Here is a 12,815-nt window from a genome sequence, read left to right as displayed (position 1 = left end):
GCAGTGCCATTCTCAGTTTTAGACGGTTGGAGATTCTTCAGAAGTCTGTGTTGCTTCTGTTGTACTTCAATGAGTTGTACCTCTTGTGTGTCTGCAACTCTCTGAAACAGCTTGTGGAATTGCCGAATATCATCAGTTAGCGAAGAGTCACTGGGAAAGACCACGTCATCCAGGGAGGAGGAAGACTGATCAGTAGGAGACTCCACCTGCAACTGGGTACGTTCGGTTGTTGGCATCTCCTTTGCCTCAGGTTGACGTGCTGTTGAAGGTACGTCTCCTGATGGGGTAGGTGGCCTTGTGGGTGCTTCCAGAGGTGTTGGTAGTCTAGTACTACTATGTGAATGATGTCAGTGATGGTACTGAGGAGACCTCGAGCAGGAGTGCTTCAACGAATAACGGTGTCGATAATGATAGTAACGATGCCTGTGGTAACAATCGTAATAATATCTCCTTGGAGAATAGTCAGGGGAGTACCTCCTCTTGGTCATGTGATGATACCTGGAATAAGACATTCATGTAGGTGACCTGGGTGAACAAGATCTGCCTCGTGAATATGTTGGAGAACGTGTCCGTCAGTGGTATCGCTGAGGTGACGGGTGAATATTGGGGAGAGTAGTTGTGATGTTGGATAGTTGAAAGGGCACGACTCTTGTGCTATGATGGCACAGAAAATGCAAAAGCCAGAGACTGAGGCTCCAGGAAAAAAAAAGCTGGTTCTGGGCTAGGAGTGGACATGATCACTCTCCTAGACTTACGTCTAGTTTTCTCCGGTGCCGGAGAGGGCTGTCAGCAATATGCTGGTACGTCTTGTACCGATACTGCAGGGGCTGCTTGAGCTGGCACCGATGTTCATGGTACCGCAGCTGTGAAGGGTCGGCTCAGTGCTGTTGGGCTCAGTGCCACTTTCATAGGTGGTGCCATTGCACTCAGTGCCAAGCTTGTAGTTGTCAATGGCGGGATTGCTGTTGGCACCATGGGCGGTGTTACCAAGCCTGGTGCCAGTGGACTCAGTGCCAGTCTCCTTGATGGTGCCATCAGTGCCCATGCCATGGTCAGCATCGGTCTTATATGTGTTGCCGATGCCATCAGTGCCGCCTTAGCTGGTGCCATTGTAGGCATTTGTTTTCTTGGCACCGACTTTGTTGCCGAGTCAGCTCTCGGCACTGCGGAAACTGCCGGTGCCAGTTCCCTATGAAGGGCTGGACTCGGCACCAATGTATTTCAACTCCTCTTATACCTTTCAGCATGATTGCTGAGGGCTATTGCCGATGTCCCTGGCCTATCGCCCACACTTATGTGCTTCGAGGATGAGTGGTAGGGCAATGATTTTTTCCTTGCCTCTGGTGGGTCCGCACGAGCTTTTGCTCTCTCTGGGGACCCTGGGGATCTGTAAGACTCCGTGTCCGTGCCATCAGCTTTGAACAATGCAGGCATTTCTGAAGGATGTGGCCCTCACCCAAGCATTTTATGCAGCTCGTATGTCCATCCGATGTGGGCATCAAGTTGTGACATGTTGCACATTTTTTGACACCGGGAGACCTTGGCATTTTCAATGAATTGTCTAACTAACACTATTTAACTAATAACTAGAACTTTGAACAACAAGATAGAGAAAAAAAATTTAACTAATGAATGAATTAGAAGTATAACTATAAACTACTGACTAAACTATGACTAACAACTAACTTTCCAACTATTTTTATACTCTTTTTCTCTCAGGCTTGAGGAGAAGCAGTTTGCTCTGCCTGAGACCATGAATGGTTAGGCGGAACTGGCGGGAGCCCGCTGTGCATGCACAGTCCAGCTGAACTACTGCTGACAAATTTCCGACCTGCAGCCCCAGGACGAGCCCAGCACCTACAGTGGGGTACCCACAGGGATACTACCCAAAGAAGAATCTGGATTTTTATTGGTGGGGGGGGAGGGTAGAGCAGGGGTGGGGTTTGGGGAAAGAGGCAGAGACAGGGGTGGGGCTGCAGGATCCATTAGAAAGGTGGACACTCTATATTGACTTCCCTCTGTAAAGCACTTTGAGAGCTAGAAGGGAAATCCTTGTTATTACCTGCCCCTCCTGCCCCCCATTTGGAAGTGACAGAACCATCTAGGGATGGCTATTTCGGCTGCTACTGAAACATCAGGTTTGGCCTGGCTGGAAGTTGACAAGTCAAAGAGTGTCTGCATGTCCCTAGGATATACCCTGGCAGGTCATCCCTGAGGCTACAGCTACACTGCAGACTTCTTGCACAAGAAGCTTTTTGCAGAAGAGATCTTCTACAAAAACTTCTAGTGAAGGAGCACGTCCACACTGCAAAAACACATGGACGCTCTCTATCAAGTAAACTCTCATTGCTCTTCACGGAATGACCACGAGAGTACCTGTGTTTTTTTCAATTGACTCCCTGTTACCCATCCACAGACACCTTTTTGCTCAAGAACTCTTGCACAAAAAGGCATTATGCCTCCTAAAAAAGGGGGGAGGATTACCTAAACTGCGAAAACCCCTCTGTTCTTTTGATTTACGATAAATTTACTTGAGCAAAAATGCACTTGAGGTGTGGACGCTCCGTGGGGATTACCCTGTAGCCTAAAAGAAATGCTCTGCAGAGATGGCAGGCAGCCCTTCAAGGCCTGTAGCATAGGCAGAACAGTGACATGAAATGGATGAGCACAGTGGGCAGCAGGCAAACGAGAGAAACGTACAATCGCAAAAAAGACGGTGAGTTAAACATGGTGGGAGCATGTGAGTCAGGAGTCCTGGGGTCTCTTCCCAGCTCAAGGAGGGGAGTCATGCCTACTGGTTAGTGCAAGGGGGGATCTGAATATCAGGACTCCTGGGTTCTAATGCCGGCCCTGAGGACAGAGGTTTAGTTTAGTGCTTTAGCAGGAAAGGCTGAATTCAGGGTGGCTGGTTCTCACTCCAGCTGGGAGGAAGGGTGGTCTGATGCTTCGAAGAAGTTTCTGGCTGCTAGGATGTCTGGACTCTGTTCCTGGCTCATGCACAGACATGCCAGCCAGTCACAGTCCCTCCCACTGTGCCTTGGCTCTCCTTTCTGATCTTGTGGGCCTCAGATGTGTCCCTGTGAACTCATGGTGTGAGTACCGAGCAGGGTCACAATCTCAGGACGGAGAATTAGAGTACGTCTATTTAAATCCCGGGCATCATTTGCAACTCTGTTTGCCCTCATTGCCCTACCTAGCTCGAACTAACGAGCTAGTGTAGATGAACCATTACACAAAGCGCCAGCCCTCAGCAGTATTCTGAATAATCTTCCTGCAACCACAAGAAGACAACAAAGTGCCACAGAAGTCATCACCTGGCCAAAAATTTATTTTGCATTGTGACCGCCTCGGGGGCGCGATCACCCCCTCATGCCCGGGAGGGGGGTTTGGCGAAACCCGTCGACGGCCTCCGGCCTGTTGGTCCAGGAGTTTTAGTTTGGACTGGTGTCTTTGGGCGTGATCACCCCACTCGGCCAAGTCCTAGGGATCTGCGAACCCAAGGGTCGCCTGTCCCCTTGTGTCGGGCTTCTCCCCGCCGTCTCCACTGGAGGTTCCTGCTCGCCGGTGTTGGAGCAACTTTCACCCCCGATGATGGCGGGATGGGCGAGGGGGACCCGGGCCCACACTCTCCACCGGGTCCCAGCACAGGGGTCTACTTGCTCCCTGTGCGGTGGATGTGGAATGCCTTCCCGAAACGCGTCCACTCACAGACACCAAAAGGGCCCTGCCCCGGGCTGCTTCCTCAACTCTACAGACCCTGTTGCCCTTCCCATGAGGTCCCTGTGGCCTACCGTGGCTCGGTCGCTCGGCGCTGGAGGAGTCCATCCTCCGTCGTAGGGTCCGGGTCTGGCGGCAGCCCATGGCTGCGGGTGTCTTTGACCCCCCGGCTCTGGGTGTCCCCGTCGGGGCTCCGGGCTTCCTGGGGGCGGCGCTGCCCCCCATTGGGCCCCATGCCTGCCCTCAATGGACATGCGTCATGGGGCGGGCTAGCCGTGGCTTGGCTTCACAGCCGCAGGGGGAGTTTCTGCGGCCGATGTCTGCCACGCACAAGCTCCCCCCAGCTGGGCATCGCGGCCGAGGGCACTGCTTCTCCCTGCCCCCCTTTGGGCTCCTCCGTGCGGGTCGCTCTTGGCCCGTCACATGCATTCTATGGTCACATTAGGTGTTCCTTCTTACTAGCTGCAGTAGAACATGTGAGCATGTGCACACACATGTGGGAGCACTGTGTTTGTACATGCTTGTGGGGTGATCGTGCAAGTGCACATGTATGTGTGTGTAGATTGTATAGGCCCGTGTGCACAAGCAAGAGGAATGTGTGTGTACATGTGCCGAGATTGAGTGTACACACATCTTTGTGTGTGGATTGTGTGTGCATCTATGGAGTGTGTGTGTGTGTGTGTGTGTGTGAGACAGAGTGTCAGAAATGCTGCCCCCTGCTGGTAGCATATGGTTACACCTGCTCATGTTAAGAGAGTCGTGTGCATGTCTGTGTGTGTGTGTCTGTGCGCATACATTGCGTGTGTTGTGGCAGCCTGAACAGGAAGCTGCTAAAGCCTCATGGAGGGCAGATATGTGGGGAGCTGGATATGTGGACTTATGTTCCCTGAGTAGGCTGTTAAAGACTAAGGCTTCAGGTGCGGTTGGCTGGCCAATCTGGCATCAGCCTGAAGGAAGGACTAATTGGAACACCTGCAGACACTTAAGATAGCTGTGTGCACTATAAAAACACTTCCCCAGGCAAGGCTGGAGGGGGGAGGAGAAAAGGGACGAATTAGAGGAGAACAACCCAGAGCAAGAAAACACACCCAAGTGAGCTGATGTGAAGTTTTGCTCTGAGATATCAGGAACGAGCTATTGCAGGAGGGGTTGGGGAAGTGGCCCAGGGAGGGACGGCTGCTCAGTGGACAAGCAGGCTACAAAGACTGCTTGGGGCTGCTCCCTACTAGAGGGCCCTGGGCTGGAACCCAGAGCAAGTGGGTGGGACTGGGTTCCCCCCAACCCTCACCTCTGGCTGGAAGGGCCAGCAGGCACTGGAGAAAGAAGGACACTGGAGTGGCCAATGATGAAAAAGGCTCTGGAAACAGGGTACCCTGACCTTCATGGCAGTAATTAGGGACACTGTGAGGCTCTGAGGCCCACAAGAACATGCCAGGAAGTGCAGGACCCACAGGGCTTAGCCCAGACTTTGCCACAGTGTATACAGGGCCACAACAAGGGCGAGGAGAGTGAGGCACTTGCCGTGGGTGCATAGCTGAGGAGGCTCAAAAATAATATAGAAAACTAATTATTTTAAGACAGTGACTTATTTTAAGACCATGTCGCTTTCCTCCCCTGCTGTAACAGGTTCAGTCCCATCTGTGAGCGCCCCTTAGTGGCTAAGAGGGGGGCTCACAATAATTACCTCACCTGCTCAAAGGTGAGACAGTCCAATTGGTGGTCAAGGTACAAACTTCCCCCTTGCCCAGGGTTCTTCCACGCTGCCACAGGCTAGCCTTTGCTTAAAGGATCTAGCCTCCCCCCTTAGTTGAAAAGGCCCAGCTGCCACTCGGAGCTGGCCCAGGTGCTGATGCTCCCAAGCAGCCCAGAGGTCTGGCCAGGTTGAGCTCTAGGAGGGAACTGCCTGGCCTTTACTTAGCAGATCCTTATATAGCATCCTATATAAGGTCTGTGTAGTACTCTGATTGGCTGCACAATCTGATTGGCCTTCTGCCCAGCCTGGAGGACCTCTCCACTGTTCCTGCTGCTGGCCAGGGTACTGAAAGGCCTCCAGTGGGAAATCTGGGCTCTGTCTGCCCCATCACACTCCTCCCCGCTCAGAGAACTTCAGGCAGGATATCCCTGCAAACAGTATCTGCAGCTGCCCTGGAGAAGAAGTCTGCATTCCTCTGTTGGGACCCTGGTCAGTGCTCCACTGTGAAGGCATATGGATGCAGTGCTAGATACCACTGTGTAATCTGGGGGGTTGTATCCTTCATGTCTTGTAGCCATTTAATGGTGCATGGTCTGTGACGAGGTGAAATGGGGCTCTCAATAGGTAGTAGAGCAACGCTACTACTGCCCAGCGAATAGCTAGACATTCTCATTCTACGGTCGAGTATCTGGTTTCCCGTGGGTTCAGCTTTTTGCGTAAGTAGAGGATATGGTTTTCCACTCTCTGGAAATTCTGAGATAACACTGCCCCCAAACCTACTGTCGAAGCATTCCCCATGCAAGATGAATGATTGAGAGAAGTCAGGGCATCGGAGCACTGGTTGTTGTCCCAGAATGTCTTTCCTGGTTTGAAACGCCTTTTGGTATTTGGGGGTCCACTTTACAACACTTGGTGCTGAGGATTTGGTAAGATCTGATAACAGAGTGGCCAGGGTGGCAAAAAGGGGGGTAAAGCAGTGGTAATAGCTTGCCAATCCCCAAAAGGCCCACCTGCTTTTTAGGTGTAGGAACTGGAGTTTTGTCCGGAGTGTCCGTTTTGTCTTGGTGGGGTTGTACCTTTCCATTTCCCACCAGGTACCCCAAACACTGTACTTGGTTTGCTGCATACCCAGTTCGCATTTCTTGGGGTTTGCTGTAAGCCCTGCTTCTCGCAACTCCTTGTAAAGAGCATCTACACTTGCACGGATGCTCTTGCGCAAAAGCACATTCCAGTGTAGACGCTCTCTTGAGCAAATACTTTAACGCAAAAACTCTTGCGTTAAAAGTATTTGCGCAAAATCTTGCCAATGTAGATGTAGTTTTAATGTTTAAACAGTTAACTAATTAAATGGGATTTTACATCCGTACCCTGAAGGAGCCAGGCAATGCCAGATAAGTTTTCTAGTCTGTATATATGTATTAGAGATTTGTGCATCTATCTGTCTGTGAGTCTGTTTAATCAAGAACTCCTCCTAAATGGTAAGAGCTAGGACCACTGAATTTGATAAGCAGCAGCATCTTGTCCTAACTTAAAACAAGGTCAGTGTTTGGTTGAGCCAGGACAACTGCAAGTGCCCGGAATGCAACTGTTTTCCATAACATGGAAAGGGAGGAGATGCAATGCCAGAGGCAGGGGAAGGCCATCAGATATCACATGCAATAATAGAACAGGCAGCAGGAGTGATTTGCTGTGATGTCAGCCCTTCCCAGCACAGATTCTCTTTGCACCAGGAGTGATGGGAAAGCACAGGGGTTACCTGATGGGTGTGAGAGAGGCAAGGGCTTTGCCAACACACAGTTATAGATGTAAATTGTTTACAGGCAGCTGGGGCTGGCCCAGCCTCACCTGTGACTGACGAGCCACTTCCCAGCTGAGACTGGCTGCTGGGAAGCAAGTGATTATAAAAACTAGCCTATGGGTCAGCTGGAGAATTGTTAGAAGCCCCGGAGACAAGCTAGCTCATGTAGCAGGGGAACTATCTTCTAGAGCAGTATTTCCTTTGCAGCTAAGGGGAGCTGTGGGAAGCACTATGGGTAGGCTCACCACTTCCCGCTGCTCTGCTTGGATGCAGAGAGTGAATTGGAGTCCATGAGAGCCGCAAGGCTCCATGGCCATGGCACTAGTAAGTAAACAAATCAGAGCTGCCAGTTAACGTGTTTCTCTGTGTCACTGCGGTACGCTTTCAGAAACACTGCTCTAGGGACAGGGAGGGGCTGAAAAGAGGAAGGGGAAGGGACAAGTCTGAGAGCTCCAGTTGTAGTTATTTGTTTCTCTGTTGCGCAGCATCTACTATAAGGGAATTGGGTAGAGGGTATGTAAAGAGAAATTGGGACCATAGTATTTTCAATCAGCTTTTCTGCATGTTGGTGGGATGGATGCAGGTGTTTGCTGCAGAACTTTAGCAGGCTCCAGGATGGCTGGGTTAATATTGAGTGCAATTTTTGCTGCTGTGCTGGACTGAAGAATGTTAAATAGTGATAGAAATGTAGCCGTGCTAGTCTGGTGTAGCTGAAACAAAAAACAGGTCTAAATATGTGACAATTTTCTTCCACTATTTGATCTGAGGAAGTGGGTCTGGCCCACGAAAGATCATCACCTAATAAACCATCTTGTTAGTCTTTAAAGTGCTACATAGTCCTGTTTTTTGTTGAAGAATGTTAGTGAGTTCATGCTGAGAAACCTGAACTTCCTCCATAGATATATTCAAGTCATTGGCAACTCTTTTAAATAAATCTTGGAAAGGGGAAACATCGTCAGTGCTATGAGTGGTAGGTGGCAAAATTGCCTCCCTCATGCCTGAGACTGCATTTGAGTGTGTTAGAGATACAGAAGCCGAAATTGAAGAGCAATGGCTTTCACTGTCTTTTCCCCCTATAGACCTATGGGATGAAGGGTTAAGGGAGAGCAGGGCTTTGCCATAAGCTTGGTCTTAATGTCCGTGAACTGGCCCCGGTGGTCACACACGGCCTGCAGGAGGACGGAGAAGTACCCCATACGGTTGAACTGGAAGGACTGGTGTTCCGGGGCATGGATGGGGATGTGCGTCCCGTCGATGGGCCCCTGCAGTTGGGGAAGCCGAGGGTACCGAACCCCTGGATGACCGCGTCAGGGTCGGCGAGGCGGACTGCCCTGCGAAGCAGCACCCGGTTGATGGCCTTGACCACCTGCAGAGAGACACACCAAACCACGAATCACTGGGGCACTCAGGTGTTTGGGAGTGTTCATTCCCTGGCACTGCCCCGTGCCCCACTCCCAGACACGATCCCCACGGCGATCCTGGCTGCCACGGGCAGCGTGTAATACGGCCGGGACAGACTGAACCCTGCCATGCAGGGCACTTTCACCTCCTCCCCCCCGTTTCCCCTGGGGCAGCCCATCCCCTCCTTGCAGCCCCCCTCCCCCTCTGCCCAGTGTCCGGTGAGTGCCGTACCTGCATGAGCATTGCTCCGATGGTGGATTTCCCCATGCCGAACTGGTTCCCGATGGATCGGTAGCTGTCCGATGTGGAGAGCTTCTACAAGGCAATGGCCACACGCTTCTGGAGGGGGATGTCCCATCGCCGCAGAGCAGGGGCGAGCCACTCGCAGAGCTCCAGGAAGATGTCCTTCTTCATCCTGAAGTTCTGGGTCCACTGTTGGTCTCCCCAGCGCTCCAGGACGATGCAGTCCCACCAGTCGCTGCTGGTGTCCAGATACCAGATGCGGCATCCAGTGTCCACACTGGCATCCGGGCGCTGCTGCGGCTCTTCCACGACCCCCCAGGGAGGCCAGGGGGAGAGGTAGGGGGCTGATGTGCACCAGATGGTGCTAGGCAGCCTCCAGCCATTGCTGGCAGCCTTGCAGCAGCAAGTCCAAAAACTGGAGTAGCATTTCCAGGCGAGTTCTGGCTCCATGGTGCCAACTGCGGTGGCATCCCCAATGGGAACCACCGACACAGGCAGGCAGAGAAGAAAACGCTTTGCTGTCCGTCGGCGAGGTAGGCAAGCAAGCGGAAAAGCTGAGGACCGGCTGTCCAGGGGGGTCCCTTTAAGCATGAGCCTCAGACAGCAGCCACACAAAGCAAGTACTGACCTGATGCCCTGCTGGAACCGGTTTCAGCTTCACTTAAATGCGACCCAGCATCCAATCAGTGTGGACGCACTATTTCAAATTAGCAAAACTCTAATGTGAATTAGTTTTTGGGTCTAGATGCGTCATTTCAAATTAGCTTATTTCGAATTAACTAATTTGAAATCAGTTAGTTCAAATTAGCGCTGTAGTGTAGACAGACCCTAAGGTGCCACAGGACTCTGCATGCCAAAGCCCTAGACTTTAAACATGGCTTTGCAATCCATTTGCAAGCCATTGAAGCAAAAGCCCTAATTACCATGTACATGCTTTCCTAACAGACCTTTAACAGTAGAATTTGGGTCATTTACCCTGCAGGTTGCTTACCCCTTTTTGGCTCAGTGTCTCAGTATCCTTGGTGCCTCATTCCCCTCAGCACCTGCTCACCCTCCATATCTCTCTTCTCCTGCCACCTGTCCCTGCTTCCACTCCCACTTTCCCACAACACCCCCTTCATATTCTCCTGGAATTTCCCTCCCACATAACCCAACTCCCCCTAAATTGTATTAATTTACCTAGACTAAGAGGCCAAGGGTGTTAACACAACCCAGTCACCATTCAACACAAACCCCTTTTAAACCAGGTCTGGTATCCAGAGAGCTCAGCCTGCTTAGTACCAATGGCAAACACACCACTACAAATCCTCCCTGTCTTCGAGATACAGGGACAAGCTAACCACAGAAAGGACCGGAAAAGTATTGTGTAGGGTTTGCCTTTTAAGAGCGTCCCTTTGTCTTGCACTGGGGAGAGTTTTGAGCCCTTGTTTGACAGTCTCTTAACTACTGTCTGAGATGCTCCTTTCTGAGGAACTAGGCCTAGCCTAAACTCAGGTCCACCAATGGTGGAGTGGGGGCAAAGGGGATCCAGGGAGATACTAAAGGGCCCAAGGCTACAGTAGTCCCAGGCCCCTTTGAATCACCAGAGCACTGCTCTGGGAGTTGCATGGGGCCCCAGCATCATGACCTAGGTGGTGCTGATGCTGGCTGGGCCCACGCCCCCTACCCATTCTGGGGTGCAGAGCTGGCCCCCCTACACCTTGTCCTGGGGCTCACAGTGGCTGTCAGCCCCCCGCCTACATTAATACTACAGGACAATGTAAGTTATGTTGCATAAGCCCATAAATTATGTACCTCAAGTCAACAAGTTCTAATATTTACTTAGGGTGATTTCTTCACCATTCAATGCCAATGGAAGGATTATTAAAGTATTACAGATGTTAAAATGCATTTATTTTTGTAACATATATCCACTGAAAATGTTATCGGTTACATATTTACACGGGCGGTGGAGGGCAGGAGCTGGTGCTTGGCAGGTAGGCGGCTCCCCGGAGAACAGCTATATGGGTGTGAATCCAGACTAACTCCGTTGATTTAATTAATTCCGGATTGATTTCAGTCTGAACTTAGATGAGAAGTTGGCCCAAGTTCTATGTTTGGAGAAGGTTGGGAAACGAAGTCATTTTTTCCACCTTTTATTAACTGGAAGGATTTGCTGATTCTTTGACTTCAGTGGGAGCGGGAGCACCGATGGGAAAACTCTAGCTGACTTCAATTAGAGCAGCCAGCCCCTCATTCGAGACTTTAGCGAGGAGAATGCAGCCACTTGCGGGAAGCAATAAAATGGTAAAACACATGAGATTCAGCCTTCCCCTACTCCCATACAAGGAGAAGCCATAGAGTAGCAGCTATCAGAGGACACTGAAGATCAGCAGCTTCCTCTTCCAGCAAAGGAGGGGACTTGTGCTCTAGCAATGGAGCAAGAGTTGATTTTCACCCCACATGCAATAAGCGTCTCCTCTTTTCAGGAGGACTTATCCCTTTCCTGGAAAGAAAGCAAAGATGTGATGACATGGTCAAGGCCACTGAGTGAGTGTTTAATGTGGAAGAGGGGGACTTGCTCTAGAACGCAATAGACAGAGCTCCTGGGTTCTTTTCCTGTAGGGGCAAAGGAACTAGGAGAAATTCCTGGCCGTGCTGACCCTCACAGATGGGACCAGCCCTCTGAACAAATGAAGATTCAGTCTCAGTCTTGTTCAGAAATCTCTTCTGATCCTGTAATGTAAGTGATGATATTTCAAAAGCCAGCGTCTGCCCATGCCATGTGGAGAGCTCCCAGGAGCTCACAAGAGACCCCAGGAAGGAAATGTGGAGGGAGGGTCCTATTAAAAAAATTCTCTGTTGGTCAGCATAGGAACTCAAGGCACATGGGATTCTCCCAGGTCTGCATGGGACCAATACTCCTGTTCCATTCTCAGCTGGACTACCACAAAGCACCAGTCACTTGGAGGTGCACATGCTGCTGTTCCCCCAACGGGTAGAGGGGGAGGGGGAAGGGGAGCATTTCTTCCCAGCATACCAGATTCAGCAGCAAGGTTCGGGGCTTTCTCTTCCTCCCTCAGTGGGAATCTGGTGCTGGCGCTCCAACCATGCTGGCGGAGGGAGGTTGGAGGGGGAGGGTGCAGCACCAGTATGCGCCCCCCACTGCTGGGGGAAGGAGGGATGCTGAGCTCAAGCTGTGGACCACCAGGAAGGCGGGGAATCATGGGAGGGCTTTCACACACACCCTGATATTATTGTGTTGACCAATAACAGTTTTGGTCATTTGCTACAGAAGATTGACACTCACCAGACCACCACCAGCAATTCTGGGGCCAAGGCAGAAATCAATGGTCCCTCTGCTCCCTTTGCTCTGCTGGACCACAAGCCCCTCTCCCCCCACCATCCTTCCAGAAGACCCCTGTGCTGGCCCAGTCCTATCCACCACCTTCTGGGTGAAACTCAGAGCAGCCTCACCGAGCCTCCCCTCACTTTCCTCGACCCGACCTGCCTTCTGGGAAAAAGCTGCAGCAGCATCTCTTGATTCGAAGACACATTTCATATGCCCTAAGCAGGATCCATGTCCTGGGAATCCAGCCCCAGAACCTGCATGGAAAATATCAGAAGAGTCTTTGAATCAAGAGATCCTTTTTTGGCAGAACTTTTGTGGGAGCTGCTGGGCCCTGGGTACTTTTTAATTGCCGGGCCCTTGGGAAAGTGCCCCTCTTGCTTCTCCCCCACCAGCAGCAGGCCCAGATACTCAGCAATGAGGCTGCTAAAAGGAGACCCTGTTCCATGTATGTGTGTCACATGGCAGTGTTGGAAAAAGAGAAGAGTACCACAATTCCAGTGCTAAGGGGGGCAGCTGACATCGAGATCTCAAATGTCGTAGTTCTGGTGCTGGGTTTTTCAATCCTTTGAATCCATCTCTTGTACTCCTCTCTCACCTAGAAAAATAAGGAGCACACCCATTGGCTCAGGTAA

The 12,815-nt window shown here is 51.2% G+C and overlaps 1 protein-coding gene across 4 annotated transcripts in view; it reads right to left on the bottom strand.

The window, feature by feature from the left end:
* Positions 1–8,795: 8,795 nt before the first annotated feature.
* The window catches only part of LOC102463522 (adhesion G protein-coupled receptor E3-like), a 61,858-nt gene continuing 57,838 nt past the window's right edge, over positions 8,796–12,815 (bottom strand). The window contains exons 20-21 of one of the 4 annotated variants that reach the window (XM_075902273.2): positions 12,671–12,778; positions 10,442–11,337 (exon numbers count right to left, since the gene is read on the bottom strand). In XM_075902273.2, the coding sequence (XP_075758388.2) occupies positions 11,317–11,337; positions 12,671–12,778 (129 nt within the window). In that variant the 3' untranslated portion in view covers positions 10,442–11,316. Of the gene's footprint in view, positions 12,779–12,815 lie in introns of all 4 variants that reach the window. The other 3 variants (XM_089774840.1, XM_089774839.1, XM_075902272.2) reach the window with 3 other exon arrangements.

This window comes from Pelodiscus sinensis, chromosome 31 (assembly GCF_052426305.1).
Source record: "Pelodiscus sinensis isolate ZL-2025 chromosome 31, ASM5242630v1, whole genome shotgun sequence".
NCBI classification, from domain to species: Eukaryota; Metazoa; Chordata; order Testudines; family Trionychidae; genus Pelodiscus; species Pelodiscus sinensis.
The sequence above is the reverse complement of the archived record's forward strand: the minus strand, read 5'-3'. Positions and strand labels throughout refer to the sequence as shown.